We start from the raw sequence: 14590 nt of genomic DNA on the forward strand, positions 1-14590 counted from the left end.
TCATGTTCCTTGTGGCTTGAGGCAGCATAGATGATATGAAGGGTCCTCTCCGGAACATGTATTTGTCCCTTCCCTCTCTTTGGCTTAAAAGGCACCACAAGCAGTTAACAGAATTAACCATGACAGGATTTGCTGCTGCTGAATGAGCAAATAAGCTTTCTGAATGGTTCCCTTTAGAGCTCAAGAGTGCAAGACAGAGTCTCTCTCTCCCCCCCACCACCGAAATTCCTTTCTTTCCTAGTGCCACCAACGACTGGCAGAGAGCCAGTGTGGATTAAAGTCTCCATGCCCTGAACTGCAAGGGACTTTTGTATGCATGGAAGGTTAACCTGACTCTCCTCATTAAGTTTCCTCCGTTCCATTTTGGAGGCTCTGACTTTTCTGCTAGTCACCTTTCCATTTGTGGTGGTTTTATGCTAGGGAAAAAAGGTTGCGTTCAAACCTCCAACTTCTTTCCAGTAAGCCAAGGACGTTAATGTTCTCTTTCATTCTCTTCTCAACACTTTTCATGTTCAGCGCTTCAATGTGGCTGTGACAAGATCCAAAGCACTCTTGATTGTCATAGGCAATCCAACTATTCTCAAAAAGGATCCAATGTGGGGCGAGTAAGTATTTCCCTGCAGCTTATTTATTTGTATTATGGGTTGTGCTGAGTGGTAATTTTTACTGTAAACTGATTAAGAACAGTCTCTCCCCTCCTTCCTTACTCTCAAATTAAAATACACCAGTCTACCCTCCTTCCCTGTGCTGACAGGCCCAAGAACCTTCTCATGAGTTGGGCTAGAGCAGGGGTCAGCAACCTTTGCCACCCAAAGAGCCATTTGGACCCGTTTTCAGCTCCCCCCACCCCCCGAAGATCTGCTGAGCCAGAGAGGCTTCTCTGCATGGAGCCGCCTCCAGTTCGGCCCCTCTACTCACCTTTCCTTCCAGTGCTGCTCTGGAGGGCTTGAGGGACATGCCCATCCTACCCTCTGACCTCCAACCCATGTGGAGCTGCAGTATAAGGCTGAAAGGGCTGCATGTGGCTCCAGAGCCGCAGGTTGCAAACCCCTGGGCTAGAGATTCCATGTTCTGTTAAACATTTACATGAAACCCATGACTTAGAGGAAAGCCTTGTCAGTATCCCATCTTCAGATGCTTTTGAAGATGCCAGCCATAGATGCAGGCAAAATATGTGGAGCAAAAACTATCAGAGCACATCCGCACACCCCGGAAAATCCACAACAGCCAGTTGATTCTGGCTGCAAAAGCTTTGACAATGCAAGGTTCAAGACCACTGTCCACTCACACTGCAGTCCCATTCAGACTGAGCCCCCCCCCCCCCCACATGGATTATTTTTACAGGTTGGTGGATAGCAAGGCTGATCAGGGTTGTCAGAGTCAGCCTGATATTGATAGGGTTGCTTTTCCCTCTTCAAAGTATTGGGTTTGCAGGTTGCTTGTACATCTGGCCATTCAGATGGAAGGATCGCTGATCTCTTCACCAGGTAGCCAAAACCAGATTTATGAATAAGCTAAGTAAGCTATATCTTGGCCTCAGATTATGAGGGTATTTATACAAAAGAAGTCAAATTTTCCACATTTCTGGTGGGGTAATGCTTTGAGGTTTCTTAAACTTGACATAGAACCTCAGCCTATCAAAGGCCCTTTTCACACATGCAGAATAATGCACTTTCAATCCACTTTGAAGCTGGATTTTGCTGTGCGGAATAGCAAAATCAACTTTCAAACAATTGTGAAAGTGGATTGAATGTGCATTATTCTGCATGTGCGGAAGGGGCCTTAATCTGTTTTTGCATGTACGACCTGTAATTAGCTTCTGCCAGTTTGCCAACTATGATGGTTTCTTGTCAGACATTATTTGTCCATCATTACCCATGTAATCATTAAAGCTCAGCAAAGTTATTGCAGCACATTCTGAGTGGGGTTGCCCTATAGCTTTTATAACCATTACTCTGGTTTTTAAAGATCTGTGTTGGTTTGCAGTTTGCTTTTATTGCCCATAAAACCTTTGGGTCTTAACCATGGAATACTTGAGAGACTGTCGTCTTCCATATATATCCCTCTCCAAATTACAACCTTCATTAGGGGCTCTGCTCTCTGTGTCAATCAGTAGCAAATAATTTTGCTTTACATCCAGAACCAGTTTTTTGCCCAAGCTACTGAGGAGAGTTGTTGAGGTGCTGGCAATGAGGCCACGGCATTGGAGCAGGCAGATGGCATGATGTATGCACGTCATTTGTCCCCCAGGCTCACTTTCCTCACCCACACATCAAAGGGATTGGGCCTGCTCCCTTTGTGTCCAGCCAAGCACAACCATTGTCTTGCTTGCTTTAGTTGCACACCAATATCTTCACAGATATATGTATTTTCAGCTCTTGGACTGAAAAGGTTACCAATTCTTGTTTTTAAAACATTAAAGATATGTTGTTGAAGGCTTTCACGGGAGGAATCAACTAGCTGTTGTGGTTTTTCTGGGTTGTGTGGCCATGGCCTGGTCAACTGCCTGGTCAACTATGATATGCCTCTGAAGATGCCAGCCATAAATGTGGGCAAAATGTTAAAAACTACCAAACCAAGACCACACAGCCCAGAAATCTCACAACAGCCAGTTAGTTGAAGACATTTTTATTCTCTAAAGCCTTTGTATAATCTACTGCTTGGGTGTTTCATAGCAACTGTACAATTTTTTATTGAACATTTTTGTAGTGTCCTGTTTAATCTAGTGATTGCTGCTATGTTAGTTACCTTGAATGTTTGAAAAAATGGATATATCTATATTTATTTCTAACTGATGATCTATACCTGAAGCTTTATTTCATGCAAGATGTTTTGTATGCATTTTTAACTGATATCTTCAGTTTGTTTTTCCAATCTTAATTGCCTATACTCTTGGCAGTAAGATTGGAAAAATAAGATTGTTAATAAGATTGGAAAAAAATCAAATTCATATTTGAATTTCTTTATATTTTTGCCTACAGATACTGATTTATGTTCATTTGTTTGATCTCATTGTTATGGTTTTAAGTTGCATTGTAATTTACCTTGAAGAATTTTTTTTAAAATGTGTAAAGTACAGGATGAAAATACTTTGAATAAACTCAAACTCTGGAACTGAGACCCAGTTAACAGAAACTCTGAACTGAATCCTGTTTGGTTTCATTCTAGTCTTTCTCTTTGGGTTGAACAGGGTGTTGCTCCCTGGTCCTCGATAATTATACTGCAGTTCTGTCTACTTTGAGCCTTGGCTCAGGATATAAGTATTTAAATACCAGTTTTTGTTTGTGCTTCCAGGTTTCTCCAGTACTGCAGGGAAAATGGTGCATACAAAGGATTTCCGTATGAGGAAGAAGGGAATGAGGAGGATGAAGATCTGGCTGCAGAATTTCGTTCCCTCAGCCTGAATAGGCAGCCAACTGGTAAGAGCCTACTGTCAGATTTGGACCCCAGTCATCTCTTGCTGTATAACAATTTTCACTGTAAGGGAAGTATTCTGAAGAGATATAAGAGGCCTGCATGGTCATACCAAAGGTCCATTTAGTGCAGCATCCTGTTTTCTACAGTGTCTAGCCAGATGCCTCAAGTCCTCAAAATGGCTTTGAACACAATGCCCTCCTTCCACTGTACTGTCATAATTACTGTCAGAGATACACATCATTCCAATACAAGAAGAAGAAGAGATTGGATTTATATCCCACCTTTCTCTCCTGTAAGGAGACTGAAGGTGCCTTGCAATCTCCTTTTCCTTCCTCTGCCCACAGCAGACACCTTGTGATGTAGATGAGGCTGAGAGAGTGCTGAAGAACTGCAACTAGCCCAAGGTCACCCAGCAGGAATGTAGGAATGCAGAAACACATCTGGTTCACCAGATAAGCCTCTGTCACTCAGGTGGAGGAGTCAGGAATCAAACCCGGTTCTCCAGATTAGAATCCACCTCCTCTTAACCACTACGCCATGCTGGGTGTGTTCTGCTATCCTGGCTGATGGAAGGGGCATTTTCAGAGTCAGGGCTCTCCAAGGAGATTGCTCTTGTCTGCTCAGGTAGTCCTGTGGTGAACCTTAGTCTGTAATCCATGCATGGTGAAGAGACTGTCAGGAGATTACCAAACTGTATGCAACTGTCTGACAAATATTTCAGTCATACAGGGTATTCAGAACAAAATGTTTTATTACTTTTTCCTGTATTGTATGAATGGTTGCTTGACTGCTCAGAAACTTTCTTTGTTCCACTATTTCTAAGCAACTCTATGTGAGTACCTTTTTGTAATAGATTTTTACAGCAGAATCTTGTACACTTGAAGGAATAGAGGTTGCAGAATGCTTATTGTGTAAACAGGTTCCTGTTGGATGAAAAAGCAATTTAAAAACATTTTACCTGAAAGTCACTGAGGAAAGACAGTATGGGTGCTGGAGCAGCAAAATGCTCTCCCAGCTTTAACAGTGCAGCCCAGGAGTTCAGGCAGCATCGGCTCCTCTTCGTCTGTGAAGTATCTCATCGAAAGGTACGTTACAGTGGCAAGCCAGTAACCCTTGTCTCTTCTTTCTTCCCCCACCTCCCCCCACCCTTTCCTTTGCAGGCCATAACTTAGCTGAGAGTCACATTCAGCAACAAGCAGAGCCAGCATGGAGACACGAGCACTGAGTCTCTGTTCAGCCCTCAACTCAGTACTGCTCCTGCAGTACCCTCCTGCATTCCCAAATAGAGTGCTTCTCTTTGTGCTGCTTAGATACAGATAGATTGCAATGCAGGTGACAACCCAACTCTACCTACTGTCTCTCAGGGACTGAAGCAGGAATCTTGCACACAAATCCAAGATGGCTATCCTAATCATGAAATGGGAATACTTTGTGCAGTTATCATTATTAATTTAGTGCAAGTTCTTGTTTGCTTCTGCAGCTTAGTAACGGACACTTCTGTAATTCCTTTCTGCTTTTCTAAGTGTTTCAAAAGTCTTGGATTGTTGGAGCAGCAGAAATGACAAACTGGACAAAGGAGTGGTATTAAGTATGGGGTTTCTTCTTCCCCAATTCAGCATTGCTGTTTGTGCCTTTTTTACTATGTTTCTGTTTAGCTTTGAAAGTTTACCTTGAATTGCATCTGGAAAAAAACTTTATTCCTTGATTTTCCATGACAGTTGGATTTTATCAACTGTTTTGTACTGCATTCCAATTAAAGTTTACAAGATAAAATGACTACTGGATCATGGAATCACAAGACCACAACATGCCTCTGCTGTGTTCTTTTCCATCCACTCCTTCTGTTGCACTGACTAGTGAAAAGGGAATAATAATGAAGGAACATGATAGTGGAAGGTAGTTATTGGGTATACTTTATCCAACTCCCTAATATGGGGAACATCCAAGGAGTGCTGCTCTTGTAGTCAGTAGTGTAACCATGGGGGGCCTTGGGAGGCTGGAGCCCCGGGCACCACTTGGCCAGATCATGTGGGGGAACACACTGTTGAGCCAGTCAGCACAGGTTCACCCTGCCCTGAACTCCACATGGAGTTCGGAGTAGGGTAGGCCCGTTCGATGCTGGCGTTGTATTGCAGTTTAAAGCTGGGCCCAGGCAAGCTGAGCCCAACATTGAACAGGTCAGCCCTGTTCCAAACTTCATGTGGAGTTCAGGGTGGGGTGAGTTTGTGCTGGCCACCTCAGTGGTCAACTGCGCCCCTGCTCCCACACTCCACATGGCCAGTTGGAAGAGCCACAGTTGGAAGGGCAACTCAGCAATGCATCTCCCCAACATGACATGGTCAAATGGTGGACAGCCTCAGGTGTCATTTTCGTGAGTTATGCCCCTGCATGTAGTGTTGTAAGGCTCTTCTGTATGTTGCTTATAACAGATCTTGAAGAACTATGGCTGGGTATGATTGGGGTTTTCCAAGCTTGATGTGGGAGGACATCTGTGATGTTTCAACAACTCATAATATAAATAAGGATGTTCATTCAGATAACTAATTGAAATCTGAACCAAATAAACTGTGTTCTTTACTAGTGAAATATTACAACAGTTTAATAAATAAGGGAAGGTATTTGATCCTTTGTATTTTTGCATCTGGCTGATGTGACAAGTTAGACAAGGGCAAGGAGGGTGATCAGGTGGGTCATGCAAGTGACAGACACAATGATAAACCCGCAAGAAGCATATTATTTCTCTTGTCACCAAAGAGCATTGGCTCCTGCAAAAGCTACTACAGAGAACCACTGTGTATATAAAGCTTAAAGGACACAGGGATGTAGCAATGAGCAGGACCAAATGAACTCATTCTCCATCTCTCTTGCCATCTCTCTTACCAGGGTGTGGGGTGATGATGGTAGAGTTCATTCTAAACAGAGTTTTATGAATGCTGTAGGGCCTCAAGAGTGGTGGTGCCTCTCTTTTGCCCTTATCAAGCACACTGAGAATTTGATTTACAGTTTTATAGAAACTAAGCAACAAGAGTATGGTTTAGGTCTGATTTAAACTTGAATTTTTAATAAACCTTAACAAATTAGCCCTACTAGCAAGAAACTAAATTGTTGCTGTTTCAAGCATGGCCATGTTTACCTTCTGTACATTTTTGATTAACAGTGTGTGAAGCTACCATCACGTATGATAGTCCTGGGTTAATCACTGTGTAAAATATTATACTATACCACCATAAGTCTTTTCAGCACAGACCTGTGTCCCACTTTGGCTTCATGCTCTACTGCCACAATTTAAATACTTAATTATGATGTGTGCCTACTGTAAATTTGGTGTGATGTGAATCCACCTATAGTTACTTACATTCAGTTTGCTTAGTTATATTTTGCTAACTTTAGTGGCAGCCCTTATGTAGTATATTTTCTTCCCACCCTTCCTCCCAAGAATTGAGAGCATGGTTCTGTTCTCCCCGTTGTCCTCCCAACCACCCTGGGAGATAGGCTAGGCTGAAAGAGAAGGGGTCCATCCAGTAAGTTGCATAGGCTAGGCTGAAAGAGAAGGGGTCCATCCAGTAAGTTGCATAGCAAATGGGTATTTGAACGTGAGCTCCCAGATAGTAGCCCAGTACTCAAAACGCTGTACTACACTTGCTTTATCACAAGACATATGTTTGTGTCATGGTCTTTATGTTTACAAAACTTGCTTTCATTGTAAACCCTGATTTATTTACTATTCAAGCAGTAAATAAGATCCAGAAATCCTGCATGATCTAGTAGCTGGACTAGGTTCTTTTTGGCATGGCTTTTTTCCTGTTCGCTCTGACCCTATACTGCTTTGGTTTTGCTCTGATTTACACACACATTTCTGTGTCTTCAGTTTTTTCCTTTTGCCCCAGAGTTTTTTTCCTGGTTCTTCTGAGATGACCTACCCGCCTGATCTTTTTCTGGAAGCTGATTTTAAGTCACTGTTTTCCTCATGCATAGTGTATTTGTTGGTTTTCTTGGTTCCACCTGCTCCAACCCACCTCCAGCCCACTTTTCTATGATTGTATTGTTGTCATCATCAAACCGCTCCATTTCCCTCCCTTCCCTGAGGAGTGGATTCATTTTTTTAAAAAGTCATTAAAATGTCAACATAGCAATGTAGTATTTTAATTATAATTTAAGCAAGTTCTCTGAATTCTCAGCTTTAAAAAAAAAGTTTGAAGCACGTTATCTTGTGGAGATACAGGGGAAAAGGCCTATCTCTAGAAGAAAAGGGACTAGAGACCATTTTTTTCTAAATTAAAGCTAGGAATTGAGAGACCCTACTTAGACTGTTGTTATAACCCTCTATTGATATTTTAGTGCCTTTTAAAAAATGCAGTCGTTAATATAAGCATGCACAAAAAATAAAGGGGGTAGTGCCAGAATGCTATTGATGATGACCGCACCTTCACTTGAAAACCCTCATTATTTCTGGCACAAGCAGAATAAAACTGATTCCATAGCTGTGAAAATGCAGGAGGAAGGTAGATAGGCAGAAGAACCATGCTCAAATAAATTCTAGTGTTTGTGGATTGACTCCTCCTGCAAAAAAAGTCAAGTGGTGAAAGTCAAGTGATGAAAAGCACTAGGTCTGAGGACAATGAGATTCAAATGTTCACTCTACCATGATGCTTACTTGGGTGACCATAGGTCAACTGCTCTGTCTCACCTCACAGGATTGTGTGAATGAACTGGACAGAGTTCCATGAATGCTGCCCTAAAGTTATTGGATGAAATATAAAAAGATCAAAATTTTGGATGGGGAAGAGGAGGCTGTGACTTTGAGCATGGAAAAGATCCATGCTTTATTCCCCCACAGCTCAAGTTAAAGGAGTCATGTAGAGTAGATACTATTGATGTCAGAACAGTTTCATCTGCGACATTTACCTCAGGATTATGGAAACCCATGGACCTTCTGCATACTTTGAACAAATATATTTGGGCAATGATTACTGTATGACTCACAGAAGTATGGCTGAAATAATGTATCAATTCATGTTGCTATAGAAAATACCAGTTTAGTCAATAAGGGTATCACTACAAAACTCAGTTGCCCATGTGAGAAATCTTACTGGATGTAGCTACTAACCCAAAAGCTGATCTCAGCTTTTGAATTGTTGAAGTTACATTGTCTCCACTGGTGCAACAACCTCCTTTGTTGTCATGGCATTGTTTATTATTCCTGTTTGTTGAGAAAGAGCTGTGAATGGTACCAGTAGTAACTATTGTCCACTGGCTCCAAGGAGATCTGCATATTGGAAAAACTGGTGCAGTGTTTGGCTCTTTTTCTGATGAGGAAGCAAAGAAAAGAGGAAGAAGACTCTTCTGAGGTAGTCTTGGCATGATGATGCTGTCTATAAATATTGACAATAATCCCTATGCTACTTGGGAACTTACAAGGTAGCTTAGAGAAGTCCTGTTCTGCTTGGGGAAGAGGTTAAAAGAAACAGATGCAAAAATCAGGTTGCCATATCTCTCTACTGCTGTTAGGAATATCTATCTAGTTACATCTTATCTTCTGCAAGTTGTTCCTGTGATTGAGTCATGCCGCAAAATAGCTAAATATGAATTTTGAACCAGGGTGGTATCGGCAGAAAAGGCTGTTGCTTTGAGTAGAAGACTGGCTCCCCCCGTTAGCCTGTAGTTGTTCTCAGGAAGAAGCTCAACCATCTTTCTGACCCATCTGATAGCAGCCCTGGAAACTGAATTGCTTTGTGATGGGTGTCAAAAAAATTATTTGCTTTCTAAAAATACTTGGCGGTCCATGTCGGGGACCCAAGTTATAATCATGCAACCATTTTCTTGACTACCACTCACCAGGTTCATACTATGGGAAAGCAAAAGAGTAAAGAGCCACAAAGCAGACCAAAAGGCCCAACTTTATATGACGGCTTATTAAAAATGTGACCTAACGGCGCGCGCAATTTTAATTTAATTTTTTTAAAAAAATTAATAAGGACATATTTGACAGATAGTACGTGCAGATAGCTCCAGGGGGGCAGTGACTAAAAGCTTAATATTTAAATATCTAAACAAATCAGATATGGAGGCAGAAAGCCAGCAGGGGGATGGGGGCTTTCCAGTGTTTTGCACTGAGTGTCACATGTATGACTATCTGCCTCTAGGACAGAAGTCGTGGGTGTGCCCTCGCTGCAATGAGCTCCTGGCACTCAAGGAACATGTGCGTTCTCTTGAAGCCAAGGTGGCAGACCTGGAGAAGCTGAAAGAGGCAGAGAGGGTGACAGATGAGGCTTTCAGGGACCTAACAGCCGGGTCCCACTCCAAAGGTGACATCTCTTCAGATGTCATGGAGAATGAAGGCCTTGGGGATGGAGGGTGCCAGTCTGAGGTGGGGGAAGATGCTCCCTTAGATGGGATCCCTTCCTTTACTGGTGATCAGCTATCCTCTCGCACTGAGGATACCCCTTGGGGAGGTGGGGGGCTCCTTGTAGTGGGTGATTCGATCATTAGAAATGTAGAGAGTTGGGTTTGTGAGAGGCGTGATGACCGCATGGTGACTTGCCTGCCTGGTGCGAAGGTTGCGGATGTCACGCTTTGTCTAGATAGGCTTTTAGACAGTGCTGGGGTGGAGTCAGCAGTTGTGGTCCACATTGGCACCAACGACATTGGGAAATGTAGCCGGGAGGTTCTGGAAGCTAAATTTAGGCTGCTAGGAAACAGGTTGAAGTCCAGGACCTCCAAGGTGGCATTCTCAGAAATGCTACCCGTTCCACGCGCAGGGCGAGCTAGGCAAGCGGAGATACAGGGTCTCAATGCGTGGATGAGAAGGTGGTGTAAGGCAGAGGGTTTCAGATTTGTCAGGAACTGGGGAACCTTTTGGGACAAGGCAGGCCTGTACAAATGGGACGGGCTTCATCTTAACCAAAGAGGAACCAGGCTGCTGGCGCTCAACATTAAAAAGGTGGCAGAACAGCTTTTAAACTGATCACTGGGGGAAAGCTGACAGGAGCTGAGGTGACTTCGGTTCGGAATACAGTATCTATGGGGTTGCATACAGAAAGGGAGGTTTTTCTAAATCAACCACATACAAGCAAGGAACATAGCAATGTGCATGTGACAAGGGATAGTGTCTACAAAAGACTTGAGGGTAAAGCACATACATCCCAGGTTAAGGACAGTGACAGGGTATACAGGTGTCTCTATGCTAATAGTAGAAGCATTCGACCTAAAATGGGGGAGCTAGAGTACAGAGTTTTGAAGGAGGACTTTGATATAGTGGGCACTACAGAGACATGGTGGAATGAGGAGAACCAGTGGGATGCTGTTATACCAGGCTACAGAGCTCCTATAGGAAAGGATAGGACAGGGCGCATTACTGGGGGGGTGGAGCTGCCCTTTATCATCAAAGAGAGCATAGTATCACATAAAATAGACAGTGCAGTGGGGGGGAGCTGAGTTCCCCTCACAGAATCACTGTGGATATCAGTGCACCAGGTGTGGGAAGGACAAAGTTTTAATATTAGGAATATATTATGCGTCCCCCTGACCAAAAGAGATGCACAAGAGGATCTCTGTGAGATGGAAAAAAGAAAAAAAAATTAGAGGAGGCCAACAAAACAAAAAATGTAGTGGTAATGTGGGTTTGACTTTTAACTATCCCCATATAAACTGGAGAAAAATGCATGTTCAGGTCATAGTAAGGAGAGAGCATTCCTGGATATGCTAAATGACTGTGGCTTAAGAGCAGATGGTTTGTGGAACCAACCAGGGGAGAGGTGATCCTAGATCTAATTCCCCATGTGGGACCCAGGACCTGTGGAGTGCAGGAGAGTCAGTGTTGTTGAGCCCGATAGGGAACAGTGACCACAATGCTGTCAGAGTCAGTATCTCCGCATGCGCACAAGTGGCAACTACTGAAATGTAGTTACATTCGCCTCTCAAGAAAGGGAAATTTCTCAAAGATGAGGGGATAGTGCTTGTAGGAAGCTGAAAGGGAAAATCAAAAGAGGAAGTCAAAACTGTCCACAGGATGCTTTGCTTGGAGGTTATTTAAAAAAACACAGGTAATAAAAAGCTCAGCTGGAATGTGTTCCTGTTACAGGGTTAGGAAAAAAGGCAGCACCTAGTCCAGTAAAAGAAAAGCCACCATGAAAAGTTAGGCAAGAGAGGTTGAGGAAATTATCAGAAAAAAGAAAATGTCTTTTAGAAAATGGGAAGTCCAGTTTGGCTGATGCCAGAAAGGAATATGGAGAGGGAAACACAAAATGGTGGCAAAAAGAGAAGCAAGTTTAGCTGTAAGGGGAGGCAAAAAAAAAGGATTACATGAGGAACGGCATGGCCTTGGAACATCAAGACCAGCAACAAAACAGTTCTTTTCAAGTACATCAAAAAAAGCCAGGGAAGCCAGCAAGGGAAGCGGTAGGCCCGTTAGATGACAAAAGGAACAAAGGGTGTGCTAAAAAGATGGCAGGGAGATTGCAGAGAAGCTGAATATGAATTCTTTTGCATCTGTCTTGCTTCACTCAAGAGGAGGTGAGGAACACTTCCTGCACCTGGAACCAAAGCTTCTTAGGAGGCGAATCCGAGGAACTCCAAAAGCCCGAAGATAGCGGTGGTGACAAAGAGAAGAAGTTCTGGCAGCCATTGATAAACTAAATGTTACCAAATCCCTGGCCCAGATTGCATCTCACTCCAAGAGTTCTTAAAAGAGCTCCAAGCATGAAATTGCTGATCTTCTCACTCTTAATATGCAACTTATCCTCTGAAATCAGGGCTCCATCCCCTGAAGACTGGAAGATGGCCAATCAGTCACACCAATCTTTAAGAAAAGGAAAAGGATCTTAGGGGGACCTGTTCGAAATTACAAGGGGCCAAGCTCAGTTTTGACATCTGGTTCCTGGTAAATTATTAGTAGAATCTATCATTAAAGATAAAATTGTATTAAACATGCAGAAAAAGCAAGACCTGCTGAGAAAGAGTCAGCATGGCTTTTTGCAGAGAGCAAAATCCTGTCTTTACAAACTTACTTCAGAGAGATTCTTTTTGAAGGGGTGTAAACAGGCATGTGGGACAGGGAGGTGAACCGGTGGACATTGTCTACTTGGATTTCCTAAAAGGCTTTTTTGACAAAGTTCCTCACCAGAGATTGTTGAGAAAACCTTTTCAGCAATGCCGAGAAGGAAATAAGAGGGGAAGTCCTCCCTATGGATTAAAACTGGTTGGAGAAACAGGAAACAACGAGTGGAGTGTAAAATGGGAAGTTCTCACAATGGAGAGATGTCGTGGGAGTGGTGGGTCCCCTAAGGATCCGTTTTGGGACCAGTGCTCTTTAACTTATTCATAAAATGACCTGGAAGTAGGGGTGGGTAAGCGTGGTGGCCAAGTTTTGCAGGATGATACCAAAATTATGTATGGGTGGTGAGGAACCACAAAGCGATTGCTTGAAGAGCTCCAATCGGACCTTGATAAATTAGGTGAGTGGGCTCAGAAATGGCAAATGCAGTTCAATGTAGCAAAATGTAAAGAGTGAGAATTGCACATAGGGGCAAAAAAAATCCCAAACTTCACATACATCGCTTACAAGGGGTCAGTGCCATAAAGCACAGTCACAGACCAGGGAAAGGGATTTAGGCTGCCTTAGTTGATAGTTCCATGGGAATGTCAACTCAATGCATGGCAGCAACTGTGAAAGGCAGAAAACTGTATGCTGAGGGATCATTAGAAAAGGAATTGATAATAAAACTGCAAAGATTGTCATGCCCTTTATACTCTAAAGCAGTGGATGCGAAGCCGCGACTTGAGTACTTGTAAGTCCAGTTCTGAGTCAGCCGCGATCCTCAAAAAAAAAAAAAAGGATATTGAGGAGATAGGAAAAAAAAAGTGCAGAGAAGGGGCAACAAGGATGATTGGAGGGACTGGAGGCACCTTCCCTATGAGGAGAGGCTGCAGCGTTTGGGACTCTTTAGTTTGGAGAGGAGGCTGCTGAGGGGGGATATGATTGAAGTCTACAAAATTATGCACGGGGTAGAAAATGTTAACAGAGAGAAATTTTTCTCTCTTTCTCACAATACTAGAACCAGGGGGCATTCATTGAAAATGCTGGGGGGAAGAATTAGGACTAATAAAAGGAAACACTTCTTCACGCAACGTGTGATTGGTGTTTGGAATATGCTGCCACAGGAGGTGGTGATGGCCACTAACCTGGATAGCTTTAAAAGGAGCTTGGACAGATTTATGGAGGAGAAGTCGATTTACGGCTACCAATCTTGATCCTCTTTGATCTGAGATTGCAAATGCCTTAACAGACCAGGTGATCGGGAGCAACAGCCGCAGAAGGCCATTGCGTTCACATCCCAAAGGCACCCTCTTTCATTGTGTAAGGTTTGCAAAAATCAGAATGTCACAATCTGTACTTATCCCATTTCTGTATAACAATCTAACTGATGCTCTTAAGATACCTATGCTTTTGAACAACATGGATCCCACAGTGTGTGAGAATGTAGCAAAATTTCTGCTAACAATAATAGATGTAAGTCTAGATGAATACCAACCAATGTCTATGTATTATGACCACATATAGCCAGCAGTAATTTTGCTAGCTTCTGTCAGTATCCGATGACGTTTAAGTGAGTTAACTTAGCTGAAGGAATGTCCTATAGTTACAGAAGGACCATGTATATATTTTAGTATTTAGTATTTTAGTACCAGTGTCTATAATTGTGAGCAATAATGGGCAAATTTTGTATGCTGATTTTGTATGTTTATTTTATGCCAATAAAGGCTTCTGACTGACATCCCAAAGGCACCTGGTGGGCCACTGCGAGTAGCAGAGAGCTGGACTAGATGGACTTTGGTCTGATCCAGCTGGCTTGTTCTTATGTTCTTATGTTCTTATGATCATATATTTTCAGCAGTACAGGGTGGTGTATCTTATCCCTTTTTTCAACTACAGTAAGTTGCCTCAGCTGCCTGTTTAGAAAGCAATTGATTTTTTTAAGCATCTGCATTGATTAATCATTGAGATCTTTGGAGGACACAGAATCAGGTCCACAGAGATGTGTTGGTATTCCCCTAGTGGAGTCACACAATGAAGGAATATCCAGGGGAATCCCTGGATAATCCTCAAACCAGAAGTGAAAGCACTCAGGATAAGTCTGGATATCCAAGCAAACCCTGAAGCTTTAAAGGGCTGGAC

The 14590-nt window shown here is 42.9% G+C and overlaps 1 protein-coding gene across 1 annotated transcript in view; it reads left to right on the top strand.

Moving 5' to 3' along the window:
- MOV10 (Mov10 RISC complex RNA helicase) overlaps positions 1 to 5220 on the top strand; it is a 42724-nt gene extending 37504 nt beyond the window's left edge. The window contains exons 20-22 of the mRNA XM_048495866.1: positions 517 to 605; positions 3295 to 3419; positions 4578 to 5220. Of these exons, the coding sequence (XP_048351823.1) occupies positions 517 to 605; positions 3295 to 3419; positions 4578 to 4642 (279 nt within the window). The 3' untranslated portion in view covers positions 4643 to 5220. The remainder of the gene's footprint in view (positions 1 to 516; positions 606 to 3294; positions 3420 to 4577) is intronic.
- Positions 5221 to 14590: the final 9370 nt, after the last annotated feature.

This window comes from Sphaerodactylus townsendi, linkage group LG05 (genome assembly GCF_021028975.2).
Source record: "Sphaerodactylus townsendi isolate TG3544 linkage group LG05, MPM_Stown_v2.3, whole genome shotgun sequence".
Taxonomy (NCBI): Eukaryota; Metazoa; Chordata; class Lepidosauria; order Squamata; family Sphaerodactylidae; genus Sphaerodactylus; species Sphaerodactylus townsendi.